General features: G+C 35.4%; 1 protein-coding gene across 2 annotated transcripts in view; it reads left to right on the plus strand.

The window, feature by feature from the left end:
- The window catches only part of EFL1 (elongation factor like GTPase 1), a 152,240-nt gene that overhangs the window by 8,440 nt on the left and 123,017 nt on the right, over positions 1-20,783 (plus strand). For both annotated transcript variants that reach the window (XM_034783431.1, XM_034783430.1), the window contains exons 6-12: positions 467-604; positions 1,560-1,774; positions 7,754-7,877; positions 8,918-8,994; positions 9,136-9,272; positions 10,745-10,867; positions 15,671-15,770. In XM_034783431.1, coding sequence (XP_034639322.1) covers positions 467-604; positions 1,560-1,774; positions 7,754-7,877; positions 8,918-8,994; positions 9,136-9,272; positions 10,745-10,867; positions 15,671-15,770 — 914 coding nt within the window. The remainder of the gene's footprint in view (positions 1-466; positions 605-1,559; positions 1,775-7,753; positions 7,878-8,917; positions 8,995-9,135; positions 9,273-10,744; positions 10,868-15,670; positions 15,771-20,783) is intronic.

A 20,783-nucleotide genomic window follows, 5' to 3' on the forward strand; every position in this document is an offset into this window, starting at 1 on the left:
TACTGTTGCCTTGGTGTTGGAGATACAAGTGCATGCTGTCACTGGCAGTGGAATATTATTACACAGAAGAGATAAAAGTAAAGGGGAGTATAGATGTTTTTTTTTTTAAAGGTTACATATTTTTCTTAATTTTGCTCTCTAAATATACTAAAATATCCCAAATAACAGAATATCTCTAGTATATTTATCCTCTTATGATTATAAGATTTTTTTTGTAAGAAATGTTTTTAAAATCTACATTGCTATGAAAATGCTTTCTATGGCATAATTCTGTAATAACTAACTCCATGTATTTTGGTATACAATCCAGAGATGTTTAGAACCAGAAGTCGATAATGTATTTATTTAAATTTTGCTTCTAAACTTAGTGGCTTTCTCTTTAACATTGTAAGTATTAATTTTGTAATGTTGGGGTTTCCTTAACTGTTTCAATCCTTTTTTTTTAACATTTTCTTTTCCCTGCTAGACTCAAGCAGTTCTGCGACAGGCATGGCTAGAAAATATCCGTCCAGTCTTGGTGATTAATAAAATTGATCGTTTGATAGTGGAGCTCAAGTTAACTCCTCAGGAAGCCTATTCTCACCTTAAGAATATCTTAGAACAGGTATGAGGCTTTACAGTGCAACATTAAGACAACACATTTTGCAGTTTTCCTCCCCCCCCCCCCTTTTTCTCAGTGCTCTAATTGAGGGATGCTGCCACTTTCTGCCCTTTTTATTTGGATAGAAGCAGTGCAAAATGTAGTGTGAGGTAACCAGTTTTCCCTACCTTCTGATAGTCATGCACTGTTGTGTCTATTTTAATTAAACCTTCTTAATTATTTAATACCTATTCCTCTTTAACTTTCTGGGCATTTATAATGTATACAGCTCTGAAAAGAATACTGAGTTCTTCTCTACAAGCCAGCAGGAGGCATTCTCACAGTGTTAATGGCATATCTCAGAGATTTGATAGATATAATACTATTTTTAAAACCCATGTTTACTATGTATTGTTTGAGTTCTTTGGAGGTAGAAATAATACTATATTTATAATCTCAGAAATACTGACTGCCTGATTTGGGGTTGGAATTGTTAAACAGTAGTCTTTAAATATTTAATTATAAATTGATTTCTCATTAATAGTTTGAGATAGCTGTAAATATAGTTATTTCCCTATATGTCATATCCTACTTTCTGTTTTTATTTATTTTACTTATTGGAAATAATAATTCACCATTTCTCATTGTGAAAAAGGATACTTTAAAAAAAAAAAAGCCGAGACCTAAATCCCATTAAAATTTAGATATGATTTGTGAAGTATTACAGACATGGGGTGAAATCCTGGCCCCACTGAAGTCAATGGGACTACTCCCATTGACTTCAGTGGGGCCAGGATTTCATCCACAATGTCTATATATTAACTTTTTTGCTAAGCTTAAGCAAGCTGCCTTTGGATGTTTAAGCAACAGTCCTATCATTAGATAATTGAAATCTTCTTTGTGAAAAGATTTCACAGGTTGGTTGCAGAGTTTTAGAGCACTAACTATAATTTTCTGTGGTTTTACATATGCTTCCTAGGTTAATGCAATCACTGGAGCTCTTTTCACTTCTAAAGTCCTAGAAGAAAGAGCTGAGAAAGAAACAGAAACTCAAGGGATTTCAGATTCTGTACATGGAGATCAAGTTTATGACTGGAGTGCTGGCTTGGAAGATACTGATGATTCACATCTTTATTTCTCGCCAGACCAGGGGAATGTGGTATTTGCCAGTGCAATTGATGGCTGGGGCTTTGGGTAAGTAAGTAAGTAAGTGTACGATTTCATTAAAGTATCATTTATCATATTTACTACGAAGGCAGCTGAAAAATCTTTTGAATTGGTTTAAATACTTTTTAGAGGTAACCATTTTGCATTTTCCCATATATCTAATTGCATGTGAAAGTTGAATAGTCTTTTTCTTCCAAAGTTTCGATTCATGTTCTTGAAAAAAATCACTGTTTTGGTTCTTGACCGTTACAGTTTCGAGGATTTTATGTTCTTCCAAAAATATTTTCTTATACTATGGTGTTTAGTTGCTGTCTTTCTTTTAGGTTTCTACATGCACACAAATTTCATATTTGTTTTCTTGTGACTTTCTATGAAGTTTTTTTTGTATTTCAGCAGATATTTGCACATCAGTTACACAGCGATGGCAGAGATATTACATTAAATCATAAGAAATCAAGCATAAAACAGCTACAGAAAACTTTATAGAATTCCATATTTCATAGTGTGTTGTTAAGGTCATACGTTTTTTGAATTTCTTTGCTTACATTCTTATTTTAAGTGCCTGTTTTTAGCTTTTTGTTTCAGAAAGGGTAGGTGGGTTGTAATAAAGATTTGTAAACATTCTGATTATTTACCACAAGGTGGAGTGCTTGTCTTTGTCTTTAACATGTACTTAAAGGGATACAGCTCATTAATTTAGGTTCAAATTTTATATTTTTTTATTGATGATTTGACAAAATTAAATTGTTTCTTATTTTTTAAAAAAAAAAGTTAAAATTGGTCTTTTGTTTGGATTTAACTATTTCCCTGTGGAGTTTGTAACCCAAACATAACAGCTTTATGCCAGTGCATAAGAATCAGAAAGCAAAACTGATTGCTTTAGTTTCATTATCTACTCAGAATAGCACATAAGAAGTAAACTAATTGTATAAATAGTGCAAAGGAAATTAGATTTTAAAAATGCTTTCAGTTCTAAATAATCTAAGGTTGTGCTAGCCACACAATTTGTCCATTATTTTTAATCTGACAGTATCCCTCTAACACTCACTATATAATGGAAGTAACTGTTTTAGTAGTAGTACTGCAATTCCAGCGTTTAATGCTAGGATTCTGGTGTTATGCCTCTTATCTCTACCTAGTCTGACTCCTTCAACCTGGAAAGATTCAGTTAAAACAGTTGCAATGCAATTTAGGTTCAAGATGAAATTAGTTATAATATTTGAAGGTGAAAGAACTAGATTCTCTGTCTTAGCAATTTTTTTAAACATAAGCAGAGATGAGAGGGTAGCCCTCGGAAGTTTGAGGTGTGTCTGTCACTTACCCTTTCTTTCCAACTTCAGCAGTAGTAGGAGTGTGGGAGAGATAATTTTGGGTGAGGATGCATACACAATTGTAACATGATCCTAGCAGTGACTGCATGATGATAAATGTAGTCAAATGTAATAGTTTTATACAAAAATATTTAACCAAACTTTAAATATAAATCAAATTATTTTTTCAGCAGAATTTATGGGGCTGCTTTCTCTAATTTCACCTTTGTCAATAATTGTTCGTTATCCCTCTTTGAGGCAATGACAAACCACTAATAAGCTTTTAAAAGGTTTAAAAGATGGTGTGAAAAACAAACATTTTTATTGCCACTGAAATTTAAAAGGAAGTATATCCTTTCTCATAGCAAGAAAAATAGATTGATGCTATCCCAGACTAGTAATTAGCAAACCTATGTTGTTTGAGAGTCACTTGAAACACCACTGGTCTTAATATTTATAGTGTAGAAATCTATTTGGATATATTATAGCAAATGTTTGTTCGGTCTGTTGGCTTCCATGTGTTAAATGTGTTTCTGATTTTTACAGTCTTTAATTTATCCTGACTGTAACTGTTATGCTAGAAATCTCCTGAAAAAGTTAATGGTGGCAGATTAACAATAAATCTGTCATGCCAGGGTCCAGTTGCTTGAACTTTTCAAGGTTTTTTTTATGGTCTCTGACAATAGCAATACTCTAGTCAGTAGACTGAGAAAATAATATAGTTATAATAATCTCATACTTAGTATTTCTGTATCTTTCTTCAGCAGTTCTCAAAATGCTTTGTGATTATTAACCGAGCCCCCTGACAACATATCTGTTTTTATACCAAAGTAATTAAACAATTTGCAGCTTAAGTGGTTATAATATTAGCAAGAATTGAGGAGAAATAAATTTAGAGAGTAAAAAAAATCAGGTTTCAGGTTTTGAGAAGAGAAATTATAAGTAAACATAATTATATAGTATAAATATGTTCCAAGTATTTGTAAATAATCTTCTCAACCACTGACTGGTAAATAGCTATGTAAAAATCTGTTCCTTAAAAAAGATGCTACAATGGAACTCTGTAACAAAATATAAAACTGAAAGTTTAAGAACCACTTAAGAGCTTTCTCTTTAGCTCAGACTGCTTGATGTTCCTAACTAGAACAATGTTTGCTAATATCTTGTAAATTATGTAGCCACTTTTCTGAAGCTGACTGTGATCATAAAGTCACTACAACTGCCTTATTAAATGGAAAGATGAATATATCTTGTTCGTGAATGTCATGCTTTTTGGTAAAAGTGATGTTATATATGGTCTGATTGGCTGACTTCTTTTTTTGTCACTTCTGTTCCCCTGATAGTCCCTTTGCAGATGATTTGTATGCAAACATGTCAGAAAATATATTTATTTTTCTAACACACAGAATTAGATTAATAGAATATGGGAGGACCTCAGTCTTGAGAGTTTGACACAGGTGAAAACTCCCTGATATATTTTCAGGGAACACTTGTCATATATCATTCTTGATGTAGGTTTGAGTCACACACAGAGAATTGTGTAGAACAAAGTTTATTTGACATGATGGGAAAGTGTTCATAACAATCATTTATGTGGGAATTTTTAAGGCTACATTGGATGGAAGTAGTTGAAAAGCACTGATTGAGATTGGAGCTGCAATGCATATTGAGCTCTCAAATATTTTTTCTTGGACACTGACTTTGTGGGGTTTTTGTTTTTGTTTTGTTTCAAATCAGTTAACGTTTAATATGTAGCGGTAACAAAATAGTATTTCTGTATAGTAGAAAGTTTGATGGGTTTTTAAGCTTTATTGGTCACATGACTGGTGATTAAGTGTGCTAAGGTAGGGAGTTGTGTTGGTCTATTTTTACTTAAATGTTTACTTTGTATCTGTTATGGGCTGGTTCTTGTGTGTTTAAAATATAAGCTGGGGTGCCCAGAGCTTCGAATGTGAAGCTTGTGAAAGACTGAAATCTAAATAAATAATCACAAGCTGATCTATTGTTATTTAAGCTTCCCAAGGTAAAAGGATTTTAAGAATATGACCTGAGCTCATTTGTGCATTTGATACCTTGGTGTGCTAGAGAGGATAGAAAAGCTTTTTGATTATAATATGGCAGTACAATACAGACATAAGAAAAAGTTTGAAAATAGGTTCAAGTTTGTTTGCAAAAGACAATACAACTCAATGTTAAGATCCCCCCAGGTTAATTTGATGGATTACTGAAATGTAGAAGCTTTTTCTTTCTGTTTTAAGACTTGAAATTCTTAGTGAATTGTATTATTTTGGGTTCTTCATATACAGGACAGTATCTCAGCCAAATATCTCAGCCAAGGGAGCACTCCTGGAGCTCATGAGTCTCATGTTGGAATCTTATTTGACTTAAGTCAACTTTTTTCTTTCTTGAATCTATATATAAGTAATAGAATAGCTTCTGTTACTCTGTTTTCTGAAGTATACAACTTCCTACAGCTTAAACAGAACAGTGATGGTGTTGTCTGTAGTAGTTTCCTGATGCTGCTTATTCTGGATCTTTTTCCTGTCATCAGAAAAATGCTTTCGTGTTTTTGCTAAAGTTGGATGAAAACTATTTGATCGAAGGGACTATTTATTTATTTATTTTTAAGTAGCTAGCATCGTCAGGTTTAGTGATGGCAGTGGTAGAAGTTCCTTTAAATGAAAAAAGGAGCATTTTCTTCTTAATTAATCTCAGGAGGATCTGTCCAGGCTGCCAGCATGACCATCTGGTGAAATGTGGATCAATGAAGCATTTGCCTTAATCAAGGCAGGTTCTGGCTGTTATAATGTTTTGTAGTACTATTCCTAAGGAGATTCCATGTTTTCATGGTAGAGTAAATGAAGTCATTATATAGTGTTAGCCAGATCCAGTCCTGTGAATGGCGCATCTGCTTTTCTCATCAAGTCCAGGTGTTGAAAGGATGCAGTAAATCTATATACAGCAGTCACTGACATACAACAAATCATGAGGGGGTTTTTTCCCTTCCAAAGCCTTAGGGTAAGCTGCTGAAAAAAGTACATTTTTGAATTTTTTTCAGAGGCATAATTTATATGTCGCTGACTTGGACAGGTTATTAATGTATTTCGTTAGGTGTGTGAAGTCCTAACTAGAAGACTTTACAGGTTCCGAAGATAGATTATCAGATACCAGTGTGGTATAAATATCATTGCCCTAATCTGATACACATGTATATATCTGTCTGTGTTTCCTCTCTTTACAAGGGATAATGTACAAATTACAATATGTAGAAATAAATGTTTTACAATGATTATTTCTCTCCCCCTTCTTACTGTTTAAAGATAAATCCTTTTGGATTGAAAAGATAGCTTTTTTGTGTACAGTGAATCAAATTAGAAGTCAATTAGCAAGACTTGTTTGAGTCAAACTAGATATATCCTTCTTGTTTGAATATACTGGATAATTAAGTCATATAGATACCAAGAAAAACTGCCAAAAGTGTCAGGTAAAATGTTTTATTTTATAAAACAGAACATACTTTGCTTTTGGCCTTTTTCCATGAATGCATTTTTTGTATGGCCAGACAGTACAATAGTAGTGTGTATTCTAAAAATTTGGAAACATATTCTATAATAAGTTCCAAAAGCAATATAGAAGAATATATGATAATGAAATCTATACTTACAGAGACGTGTCAGCCATAAAATGAAAACAACTTAACAAGATTTACGTAGATCTTCCCGTGAGTATATTACTCAGGTGATCTATGATCTGTAGTAGCTATTGATTGATTTCTGGGCGGGAGTTAGGCCATTTAGGGCTAACATCTTAAGATCTACCTGTCTGAAAGAGTGCCTCTATTCCCTTTTGATATTACTGTACTGCAGTCATGATGAGCAGAGGAGCTCAAGTTGGAGACCTCATGATATAAAAGAAAGGGAATTGCTGGTAGAGTGTTCTCAGCGAGGGGTTTTTAGAACTCACTCTCTTCCCTTGGTCCGAAATAGCCTGCATTTGTTGTCTTTCAGTGTCCACTGTAAAGCCCATTAATTCTCCCTTGCTGTTGGAACCATGTGAAGGAACCATTAGGCAGGTGTTAGGGTTTTTATTTCATTCTTTATTTTTCCCTTGATATTGATGTGTATGGGAGTTAGGAGGAATTTTTTTGAGTGGTTACAGCAGGTAATAAATTTGTTATAATTGTATCTATAAATATTGGCAAAGTCACTGGGGAGCTGTGGATAGGTGTTTTCTTTTTTGTGTATATATAATCAGTAGCATATCATAATCCTAGTGTGGCTTTAGGTTTTATCTTTGCAATCTGGCCACAGACCCTAATTAAAAAACATAACATGGTCCTTCTCACAGAATGAATTTGAAATTCCTGACTTAATATGAATAATGTTTTATGTTGTATCCTGTTGTGTTGCAATGACATTATATAAACATCAGTTACTTTAGTTAGGATAAGGTTCAGACGTCAAGTTGGCCTTTATGTAAAAAAAAATCTTCAAACAAATACAGATGTATATTAAATATTGTTACTTTTAAAATTAAGTGCCCTGAACTAAAGAGAAAACAGTAGAAACTGTGGGGGTAAAATAAGGATGCAAGACTACTTAGATCTGAACGTCACATAAGTTGACACATGCTTACATTGATAAGTGTAATGTTGTGCATACAAATTTGTATCAAGATAGATTTTTCTTTCTTTTAGCATTGAGCATTTTGCAAAACTGTATAGCCAAAAGATTGGGATCAAACATGCAGTACTTTTGAAGACCTTGTGGGGAGATTATTATCTAAATACAAAGGCAAAGAAGATAATGAAGGGTGACCAGGTAATATTGTTAGGTTACATGTTACTTTGAAGCTCCTTGTTGACCTTTTTATCTTTGTTGAAAAGAAATTATAAGGTTTTCTGCCAAATATCCATGGGTAATACATTATTTGACCTGAAGCCTGATATTCTCTAATTCCGTTCCTCACAGTATGGTATGAAAATTCTGACCTCAAATTTTTTTTTTAATTCATATTGCATAAATAGAATTAATAGCCTCTCAGATTTTCCTCAGGAGATTGGTGGTGAATCTGGCTATTGGAGGGATTCCTCTTGCCAAAGGAAACCTCAGGTATCTTAGAGCCAGCATACCACCTCCTACATGCTTCATTTCCATGCCCAACATACGGGGCATACCAGCAGCCAGGCATCAGGGAGCAGAGATGCTAGCCATGCCTCTGTAGTGAAAGATGAGAGCTGGTGGGAGAGGAAGGGTCTGTAGGAGCCACTAAGGCAGTTCTGTGCTATCTGTGGATTCTTCCAGTTCTAGAGCAGTTTTGCTCCAGGAGAGCATCATAAATGTGCCCTCCCAGAGTAGAGATTATTGCTTCATGGAGTGAATATGGTATTTTTAGCCTATGAAGAGCATGGCTGGGAATCTTCCGTTCTCTTGTATGAAGTATTTCCACTTTGGAGAGCAGAGCAGTTTCTCTCCCTCTTTATTTAGTATAGTTTTTCTTCTGTCTGTGGAAGTGAGAATTAATACTTATAAAATAGCTGATATCCAGACTCAGGACAGCCATGATCAGTATTGATAAGTCTCTCTTATTAAAAATTAAACCTTTGTCCTTTGACTTTTTTGATGGCATGTGGTCCAGTAACTTACTCCATCCAAATTTGATTAGGGCTGTTGATTTACCTCACTTTATATACAGACAGATTAACAACAGATTTAATTTAATATGACTAGTTTTAAACACTACTTATGGAGGTTGGTCGTTTAATCATGCAGGACTATTCATTGTGAAACTGATCAATGCTAAGCTATCGGCTATGTAATGTTTATTCAATCTCCTAAATATTGTGTGTGTGCTCTTCTAGTCAAAAGGAAAGAAACCTCTGTTTGTGCAATTGGTGTTAGACAACATCTGGAGTCTATATGAAGCTGTTCTGAAAAGGTAGGAGAAGTCCCAATGTTCTCTTTGAATCCTTTTCACATGCTTTTTGCAGAGATGAAGATGCTTGAAATATGCTGATTATCACAATCAAATACTGTAGTTGCTTGTTGCATATCATTCTGCTGCTGTTTTTTTCCATAGAGACAAAGAGAAAATAGATAAAATTGTCACCTCTTTGGGATTGAAAATTGGTGCACGTGAATCACGTCATGCGGATCCTAAAGTTCATCTCAATGCCATTTGCAGTCAGTGGTTACCCATATCCCAGGCAGTCCTCTGTATCCTTAAGAAAAAAGCTATTTGGTGGTTTACCAGCAGTTTTTAGACTTCAAAGGGTTACCTATGTATTTTTGTATAATTTGTGTAAACTTTTTTTTTTTTTTTAAATGTATCCCCTATATTTCTAGTTTTATACCTCTTTGTCTTTTTAACTAATATATGTGATTATAAAAATGTAGCTCTCCCAAAGGCATTTCCCTCCCATCCCCTTCTTCCAAGATAGCTGTTCTTTATAGCTTTTCTCTTGAGTACCTGCACAAAGAGAGAGGGAAACTGCACTGAAGTTAACTCTTTGTTTAATGGGCCCAGATAGTTTTCCTGCACTTATCACAACATGGAATATGTGTAGTACCAGAATCTCTGCAGAGTGGGAAATAGAGAGTTTGTAATGGTACCCATTGTATATTGAACAGTTGACTATAATTATTTGAAAAGAAGCTAATAAGTTAATCAAGCTGGTGTTTATGTAAAAAAAAAAAAAAAAAAAAAAAGTAATTTTTTCCCAAAAAGAGAGAATGTTTAGCCATATTTTGCAAATTAAACACTTATGCTTTCTGATGCTGGGAGGATTTACTGATGTCAAAAGCTGCTCCAGTCTACCAAGAACTTGTTTCAGTGGTGATTATGTTGGTCATGGAGGATGTCTTGGCACTACAATAAATTCCCGTTAGTTTCAGTTGATAATTTAGTCTACTTTATCAATTCAATATCCTCTTAATTCTTTCTTTTCCTGCTACTTTGTTCTAAAAGGCTGCATTTTTGTCAAGTCACTTTGTAGACCGTGTCCATTAATTATCAATATAAAATTTGTCTAAATTCTTACTGTATCTGTTGTGGACTAGTTAGTGAGGCATGTGAACATGGCCTCTCTGCATGGAGTCATCTTTCCCTGCATGTCTTCCATTTCTGCTTCAACTTCTCACCAGGGTTACACTCAGTATCAATTCTATTTTCAGTTCTATTTTGTTACCATTGGAAGTGCTTTTGTTCCTTTCTAATCTAATGTTTGCTGATCTAGTCCTAATGAATTTAAAAATTCTTACCTGTTATGTTTTCAGTCTGTTTCCCTTATTGATAAAATGATTGAGATTTAAATTTAAAGCAGTTTATACCATCCACATAAGTGTAATGATGGACATATTTTCTCTGTTCTAATATTCAGTTACATTTAAGTAATTAATCTCTGATTTCCACCATCTTAGTGTTCCTGCATGTATGCGTGCATTTAAAAGAGAGAATTTTATGAAGTCTTTTGAGGTCAGATGGGCTTACAATATGCTTCTATTTTATAGTTTATTTGATCATAAATATATATTTTAGAAAGTCTTTTTTGAAGGGTTACAACATTGGCAGTTGGTACACACAAATGGTAACATATTTGATAAATACAATATCTGATGCATATACCTAATTTCTAGTTAATAAAGAACTGTATATGAGGTTTCTATACATCCTTAACAAAGTGCTTTAGCTATGGTGTGTAGTAAACTCCCCAGTCCTCTTGATATTACTGCTGAGAGGGTAGAGAAGTTGATGTGTGTTGGAGCTAGAACTTTTGATTCGCTACCCCCAGAAACTCAAGAACTGAAAAAGAGTAAGTAAATGTTCTCTCAACAGCTTGAAAATAATGTCAGGTTTTTTTTGTTTTTTTTTTTTTAATGCACTCACCATATCTGTCTTTAGGTCATGAGTATCTGTATAACCTCTGCTTTGCTGCTGTCATTTAGTGTCCATGCTGTCATTCACCAGATCTTTGATTATGCTGTGCTAGAGTATTAGGCATCTTATTTTATTGTTCAGTATATTTGAGACCTTGTGCATTGCATTGCTTTTAGACCTCTCAAGTTGCAAATAGAATACAGTAACTCCTCACTTAACGTCCTCCCGCTTAACGTTGTTTAGAAGTTACGTCGCTGCTCCATTAGGGAACATACTCATTTAAAGTTGTGCAATGCTCCCTTATAACGTCGTTTGGCTGACTTTACAAGGGAGCATTGCACGAGTTCCTCTTCTCCGCCTCCTCCCCGTCCCTCCCTCCCTCCCTCCTAGCACTTCCCCCCTCGCCAAACAGCTGTTTGGCAGCGCTTAGGACTTTCTGGGAGGGAGGGAGCGAGCGAGCGGGGAAGCTGCCCCCCCCCCCGCCCCCTGGGCAGGGCCACCTGGAATGCAGGGACTTTAGGGTCTGCAGGGCCCTGGGCTAAGGGGGCCCCGGGGCTCTGGCCTGCAGCTCTAAAGCCCCTTTCAGAATGCGGCCCTGCGAGTACGGGCCGGAGGACTCAGGAAGAGCAGAGGCAGCTGCGCAGCCAGCGGCTGGAGAGAAGTGGTGCTTTCTCCTTCAAAGCCGGCCAGAGAGAAGCATTCCGGGTGGCCCTGCCGGGGGCAGGGGGCAGCTCCCAGAATCACGGCCATGGGGGCGGTGCTGCACTGCGGAGAGCCATCTGCACACCCCCTGCACCAAACAGGAGCTGCCCCAGGTAAGTGCTCTGCACTTCCTGCCTACCCCAGCCCTGAGCCTCCTCCTGCACCCCCACCCTGAGCGCCCTCCCACACGTTAACTCCCTCCCAGACTCTGCATCCCCAGCCCTGAGCCCCAGGGGTAAGCCAGGGGCACCTCCCCACCACAGTACTGTACACTATATAATGCCTTTTGTCTGCCCCCAAAAAATTTCCTTGGAACCTAACCCCTCACATTTACATTAAGTCTTATGGGAAAATTGGATTCATTTAACATCGTTTCACTTAAAGTTGCATTTTTCAGGAACATAACTACAACATTAAGTGAGGAGTTGCAGTATATTAATGGCTTGAAATTATGTGTACAGGGTTTTGAGAGAAGGGTAGGAGGTAAGAATTGTCTCCTGTTGTCTAGAACTAAATGCAAATGTAATGAAGAGGGAATTGAATGCTATGCCAAGTTAAATATATAGTCACTAGGTGTTTAAACTTGGATCTCTGATGGTTATAGGTATATTGATCAGCTATGCCCATCTGATGGTATCATAGTGTAAAATTCATATTTTGTTCTATTGGCGGTGTCTTTAAATAATCATTAAGTCTGTGTTAGAATAAATTAGTCTAGTGTACCTTAGTAATGCATGGAAAGGTAGTCTAGAGGCTCATCTTCACTTATTTCCATGGGAAACTGCTGTTCATAACAAAGAAAGCTTTGTACAGTCTGTACAGGCAGTAAATTCATAGTAGAAAGCTTGAAGATAGCATTAAGAATTTAAACCATGATTACATATGTATTTATTATTGAGAAAATGCTTCATTATTTATTTTAAAAATAGTGTGGAAATTAATTCTGGCATTTGAATGGAGAAACCTTTTTTGTACTGAGTGTCGTAGATGTCCATTAAGAATAGTTATGACTTATCTGTATAGGAAAAAAATTGATCAGTTAATAATTTAACTGTCATTTCTAGGTGTGTTTGTATGTGTGTCTTTTAAACTTTTTGGTTTTGTGACAATCTGCTGTGGTATAATATCTAAAAAATACAGCAACACTCTCACTGTTTTCATTTTCAGCCAAACAAAATAATTATAAAATATTCTACTTGAGTGCAATCTGATCACAGAAGATCAGAAAATTAGGCAAAAAAACCAAAACGAACAGGAAAAAATGAGGGCTTTATGCATAATTCGCTTTCCTACATCTTAAACATTGTATATAACATTGGCGAAATACTTACATAACTTCATTTCTTAAAATGTAATCTAGATTTCATAATTTTACTATTTTGGCAGAATGACCAGAAAGATTACTAAAGGAAAGATTAACTGGGCAACAACTTTCCCTTCCTTGTGAGAGAGCAGTTGGAAATCCTGATCCCATTGAAGTCAATGGGAGTTTTGCCATAAACTTCAATGGGGCAAGGATTTCACCTCAGGTTCTGGCAGCACTACCAGCCTCAACCAAATATTTCTTCTTTGAAGAACCAGATCACCAATAACCACAGATCTTACTAATGGATGGAACAGATGTTGGGTTTCTGAAGCTCTGTAAGCAAAGTATGTCAAGACTGATATACAGCACTGAGTTCAAAGCTATTAAAAATAACAGGAACTAGAATGACCCAAGTTCAATAATTACAATCAGATTCAGGCAGTAATAGAAGAGCTATTAAGAGCTATACATGATTTTAAGCTTACAGACTAATCATGAGTTCACATATGAACAAGAACATAGTGGTCCTAATCCTGCAAGTGCCTCTGCATGTACAGATCCTCATGTCTGTGCATAGCCACAATGAAGTCAGTGGGGCTCTGTGTTTGTACGAGATCACATACATGGAAGCTCTTGCAGACTGGGGACTGGATAGTGAGGCAATCCTAAAATTATTTTGTACAGATAACATATTGACTGCATGCTGTTTTTCTTTGAGAATTGGAAGCCGTGCTGATTCTGTTAAATAGGAGAGAGCTCTTTCCATGTGATTATTTTTCTTCTCTTCTTCTATCCCCTACCCTCACAAATGGTGGGCATCTGTGAATGTTAGTGCTTTACCCAAAAATAGACATTGCTAATGATCCACCAGTTTTCAAATTAACAATCAAAAATAGTTTAATGGGAAGAAAATATGTTTCTCTAGGTTACTGTTTGCTAATCTGTGGTCAAAAGAATTTATCCTGGAGAAACCTGATTTCCACATGTATTTACACTTCACACCTAAACTACATTACTAAATTTTGAAATGAAATTGAAGGGGTATAACTCACTCTTAATACATGTTTGAATTAAAGATACGGACAGAAATTATGGATGTCTTGAAAGGGTAATTAACAAATAATCTTTGTTTTTCTGATAGAGCTGGAGATGGTGAAGTACTAAATATTGAACAGAATTGAAAATCAAAGTTGATAAATATTAAAAATGACATTGGTTAGATATAATGCCCAGTACATATGTGACTGTGCCCTCTTCAGGAAGAGAATTTCAGTAGAAAACTTCTTATTTTCCCCCTACATCCTGGTAATCCTAAAGAAAATGTAATGAGATTTTTCAGCTTTCTGTAGGAAAGGATGTGATCAAATAGGAAACCACACATTTTTGGGTTGTGTGAAAAGTTCAGTTTGCACTGGATTCATGTTTATTACAGAATGCAATCGTAATACAATGTAATAAAAAGAGCCCCTCTGTTCTGCTTTAGGAAGTATTCAAGTAGAACTAACAATAGAGGGAAGATATATGTTTAAAATGCTAATAACAGCTAACGTATATATCTGAACATTGGCTACCTAAATATTTACGTAACTTCATTTCTATAGTAATGACATTATGTTTGAGAGAACTTCAAGAAATTCATGAGGATGGAGCTTATCGTTGTCCAATTGACAGTCCTTCAGTTTTGTTTTCTCACCTAGTGGGAACTGTTTAATCCATTCCTTAACGAAGCAAGACAATCAAATATATTGACCTCCATAAACCACATTTAAAATTATGGCAATAAAAGTTAATCAGAGGAGATCTCCTACTTGTTATGTCTCTTGATTGTTCTCAGTTATGAACATATAATTATATTCCTTGCTATTTTAGCGAGTGTCTTATTGCTTCACAGTAATAGTCCTGTAGGTTGTTTGGCCAAATAATTTACAGGGTGTTTTCTGACTATATTAGATCAAGAGAAGAGTTAGTTTTCTATGTTTATAAGAAATTCCTCTGAACAACTTATTTTGTTTAGCATTTGACATTGTTTTTTACCAGTTAAAGAAAAAATACTGTAGATATACAAAATGTGCTCAGAGATGTACAAAAATAAATGTAAAGGCAGTTGTTGTGTAATGGAACTCATGTACAATGGTCTCAAAAGTACAGAATTTGAAAAGAGGGAAATAACATACAAACACCTCGTATTGAGATTTTTAGGTCAGTCATCCTGCAAGGAGCTCCATGTTTGCTGGACTCCCATTTAAAATCAGTGGAGATTCATGCAGGCACTGACATCCAGTTCATTTACAGCTACTTGGAGGATCATGCCTTACTTTTGAAAGAAAGAAAAGAACTTGAGACAGTAGGCTAGATGATTCAGCATTCTAGAATTAAATTGTGCCTTACTTTTCAGTCTAATCTAAATCAAGGTCCTAAATGTTACTTTGATATTTTAAAATTATTTCATTTTATTTAAGTGTTTGTAGTTTGTCATCCATTACTAAGAATTTTCATTTTCACAAATTGTCTCCCCTTCTGATTTCATGGTTGTGGAACAGACTTGAAGGTATAAGCAAACTTATCGATTATTAATGCTAAATCAGTGTCCCCTGCTCCTATTAATTTACCCTTTGACATGTTTTATACAAAACAGAAAGAAAAAGTATGTATAATGCATAAAAAACAACAGACAGCTTGTTTCCACAGTTTTGGAAAATTGCATCATCATTTCCTTTCATATTTGTTTAGTGTTCATGAAATGCAGCAGTGAAGACACAGCCCCAGTCATTGTCTTTGTTTCCAAAATGTTTGCAATTGATGCTAAAACATTACCACGCAACAAACCAAGGTAAGAAAAATGTGCCATTTGACCATCATCCACATTGATAACACTAGATAGCTACAGCTAAGGTTCCATCACTCCAGTGTAACTAAGTTATAGTGAAAGTTCCGATGGATTGCTTTTGGTGTAAGGAAGTTATTCATTATTCTTCTTTGAAATAATATCAAGTGGTTTAAACAAGGAGAAAGTTCAGTAAATAAATTTAAGACTGGCTTTTTTTGCTTCATGTTTCGTTTTGAAAATTTAGTGTACAAGTTGAAGATTAACTTAAATCTTTTGTCAAAATCTAAAAAGTACTCTTATTTGGAAAACAACATTATTACTCAAAATGCCATCCCAATACATATTGCTCATTATTATTCAAAGATCACTGTTTGATAACATGTTTCTCTGACACCCTTTTGTTGTGACAGTGGAGTGCTTTAGATGAAACTGTCTCAAATAATTTATCAGATTCTATTAAGAGGAAATAAATTTCCTTGAGACGTTCATAATAATGGGTTTAGTTGTAACCTTTAATCTCTGTAAATCTCTAGGGTATTTTAAATAGTTTACAACTCAATTAAGTAACCTCTTCATTGCTGTATGATTGTGAATAATACTAGGACTACTTTTTTCAGAATGAATGAATATAGGTGTGGAAAAGCATTTAAGAAAATACTTGTCCTCTTACTATATTAGATCTTTGCCTATTACTGTTTCACTTAGTCTTCATATGCTGAAACTTGTTTACTGACTGAAATTGGTATGGGTAATTGCCATATTTAATATTTGAAAATAGGGCTACTATTTCTATAGTTTTACACACAGACAATTCACTGCTAGTCTCCTCACCCCACCTACCTGCCTGCCACTCACCTCCACGCTAGTCTCCTCACCGTCTGTCCAGCGCGCCGCCGTTCACTGTCTTCCTGCCTGCCTGCCTCCTCACCCCCCTCCTGCCTGCCGCTCACCTCCCCATTCGCCTCCTCACCCCGCTTGCCCACCTGCCTCCTGCCACCTCCCACCCTTAACACACCGCTCAGAGCAGCGTGTTGGAGCGCGCAGCCCCACCCCCCAGAGCGCTGCTTTACTGCGTTGTATGCGAACCCATGTTATATTGGGTTGCGTTATATCTGGGTAGATTGTGAGTATTTTATGGTATATTTTCCTAGTTGGAGATGATTTTAAATCTGCATTTTAGTCTGATTTGGTAATGAAATTGTTTGCGTAACCACAGTTTTATAATTCTGTAATTAAATATTTTTATTTTGTCCACATGTTCGTTTGTAAACACTGATAAAGAATTCAGTGCACAGTTTTGTAATGTGCAATCTCTACATTTTCATTTTTGCCCTATCCAGCTTAAAGAAGAGGTATAATAGCAGTGAATTAAGCAAACCATTTTTCTCTTGTCATAGTTATTTTTCAAGGAGGCCCTAAAAACTTCAGTTTGATCATAAAGTTTATTATTTCTAAATGTGTTTTGCATTTCTAAAATTGTGAGATGCAGAAACATCACAGTTGTAATATATAGTATTTGAATGATCATTTTAATATATTACATTGAGCTTTAGACTTAATATAGCTATAGATTTAATATAGTTACCTGGATATTCTGCAAAAAGATTTGTTTGATAGACTGCTGAGAGATTCGGAACCTTATAAGGAAAAAATATTTGGTTTTAAGCAGTATATTTGGTTGTAAGAATACCAATTAGCACAATTGCATTTAAACTGATTACACAGTTGATTTTCAAAGAACTCAAATGCTTAATTGCCAAAATAACCTCCAGATGAAGGCAATATAGAATCTTCACTTTCCGGCACACAGATACTTTTCCTTTCCTGAAAAAACATTTTCTGAAACAAGTTTGAGATGAGATATTTGACTACATTTTTTTAAAATGCATTATTGGCTGGTGATGTGCAAAGAGAGCTATGCTATTAGCTTCTTCTGTTTTTTTCAGGTCTTATGCTTATAAAGTATTTTCCTTTAGATGATGTCAATTTGAATAGTCATTCACAAATGGGAATGATGCATTGGATTGATGGAGAATGAATTTGAACACTAGATGGTGCTGTTCTATTTATTATTTCATTTTTTACAAATCATATCTAGTGCATGTTTTTTTCATGTCTGTGATTTACCAACTTTGTCTTATTCTTAGTCTTAACTTTTAAAATTCATTGTGACTATTTTGTCTTCCATTCCATGAGCAAGTACCTATCTCAGCCTGCTTTACAAATACAGCCCACACACTATGTGGGGTCCTAACCTTAGAAATTTTCTCCCTAGTGAGCCACTTGTGCTACTCCAAATTCTGAGTGGAATAATTAGAAAGAAGAGCCAATTTTACTCTTTCATAGCAGGATCAAAACCTGTTTACGGAATGGGGGTGCTTCAGACGAATGCTGTCCGCTTTTATGCAAGTTGAACACAAAAGGCCAAAACATTAATAAACTAGTTTTAATTTCAAATTTCTGGCCAAAATTACATGGTAATATAATTGTCAGTCCCATGCTGCAAGTGGAATCTGGGCTCCTAAAAAACAGGCTGCATTTGATATTGACTTTGCAAAACTAACGGATTCCTCTGACGCCAGCATTCATCTATGTAGTTCTTCCCCTTACTTTTTCCACTGCCCATTAGAATTCACTCTTAATCTCCTACCCCCATTTTCCCTGGGTATTCAGCCTACATTTTCTTTGTCTATTTTACCCTCCTTAGCCATTCATTTCCTTCTTTGATGCTTTACATATTTCAGATATTTGTAGACACTTGTATCCCACTTTTTATTCTTTAGGGTATGTATTTTTTTTTTTAAGAAGTCATGTTTCCAAAACAAACCCATCTGCCTTTTAATGAATGATTTGTAACATGAAGACATGCACGACTGACTAGTTTGTGAAAATGGCACTTATGTGCAAAATATATTTTGTCACATTTTCTCTTTAGTTGAATAAATTCCGCTAGTAGTAGTTGAATACAGGTAGTCACAAATAGGATTACGCTTTTCTGCTAGGTATTTTGAAACATAAATCCATAGTTCTGAGTATCACTGACCTGCTTTAAAAAACCTCTAAGAATGCATCTGTGCTGAGTAAGCTACTTCCATAAATCTGGAGAAACCTGCAGCTATCTGGCAGTTTTTAAGTAATATATTACTGGTGCCGAAACTCTCTGATCTAATCTTTTTTGGTATCTGGATTATTTCATCAAAAGTTAGGGTTTCAGAACTTACATCAAAAGCAGGTGTTGTAATTGACTTCTTCCTGGAAGACTTTAGACATATTCATGATTGTGAAGATTAAAAAAAAAAAAAAAAGTTCACCCTCCTTTTAAATGCATTTTATTATTCATGTTTTCATTCACATTGAAAGTATTTCAATAGACGATTAGCTTTAACTAGCCAACTAAAGTGTTTAAATTGGCTGATAATTGAATAGAATTGTTAAATTACACCTTTGTTTTTGCCAAGACTTCTTCTCATTATCAAAACCATAGAGGTTTAGTGATTAGACAGTTCTATTAATTTCACATTGAAATAACTGATTTGATTAAACACTGAATCCCATTATGAAAGTCAGTGATTTAACCAATTATAAATTCTTTTGTATTTTGTCTTAGAGTTTAAAGCTAAACAATTCCTAAACAATCCACAAATGTATGCGATTCATTTTTTAAGAGGAAAAAAAAACCTCAGTGAAGCAAAGTATGGTCCTTATTTTAAAAAAAGATAATTTTGCAGATATATTTAAGTGTTTGTAATTACAGCAGTCACTGTGTTCTGTATACATAGATAACAGCAAAAATAGCTGTAAGGCAATATTAACTGCAAGATCAAGAAGTCAGATCAAGCAATTTCAGCAATCTTAACTTGGCCACAGTGCACGCAGTTTTTATTCTTTGTGTGTCTGTCTATCTATATCTGTCTCTCTCTATATATATAAAAAAGAAGAGCAATTTAATTTTGCAACTTTACATTTAACAATTTTAGAAGAATAGAAAAGACTAAATATATGTAATCGAAGAATGTTAATGTTGGAACATCCTTACCTTAACTTGATGGTTGGCTGCTGGATCTTACAGCCTTAATATTGCATTAATGCTGGGCTTTTTGCATTTAATTTCCCAGGTGTTTTTAAATGGTGGAGAATTTCTTAGATTTTACCCAAATGTTCCCATTAGGGAAATAGGGTTGGTACTTTCCTAACTTCTATGGGAAAAAGGTGGAATCCTTTTACCAGCAACTCTTCTGTGGCCATGACAGTTCCCCAGAGTGGGGGAAGGGTTATGTGCATAAGTTCTGTAGATCAGTGGTCTCCAAAGTGGGGTGCGCAAGAGGATCTTTGGGGTGTGCAGCAGGAGGAGCACTTTTTTTTTTTTTTTGCGCTTCGGCAGTTTGGGCGGGAGTCCGAGCGGCTTTTATTTCTTTCTTTATTTATTTGCTTCGGCAAAAATGGTAGAGCCGGCACGGCAGGGGGTGCATGCTCAAAAAATTTTTACTGATGGGGTGCGCGATCAAAAAAGTTTGGAGACCACCGCCGTAGATGGTGGAGGGGAGACAATTTGCAATCTCTTGCCGTCCGCTTTTCCTCTTGGCCTGCCCAGTCTCCATTCCCTGCTCCCTGCACTAATTCCAGTACCAGGTGGAGAAGGCTCTTCTGGTCCAGGGTACAACAGTGCTGCAGGGGTGGCTAACCTTCCCATCCTGTGCAGAAGGGGGGTGATTAACATTGAGAGGATATGGTCCTGCTCAACAATAGGAAGAAACGGGGATAGGGAAATACTTTAGATCTTTTAAATAAAAAACTATATATATAGAAATAAGCATTAAAATTAATCTAACCTTAGAGCATTAGTTATAATAAGAACAAAACCAAACTGAAATAATAAATTGAAGAAATTAAATGATTAGAACAGGATTTATATAGGCTGGAAATAGATTAGACTAATTTGGGTGTCCATCTCTCTTCCAGCAAAGGTTTGTTCCCTGATCAACACTTTGCCTTTGTCCTGTGTGGGTAAACTTCAAA

The sequence above is a fragment of the Trachemys scripta genome, chromosome 10, assembly GCF_013100865.1.
Source record: "Trachemys scripta elegans isolate TJP31775 chromosome 10, CAS_Tse_1.0, whole genome shotgun sequence".
In the NCBI taxonomy this organism is placed as follows: Eukaryota; Metazoa; Chordata; order Testudines; family Emydidae; genus Trachemys; species Trachemys scripta.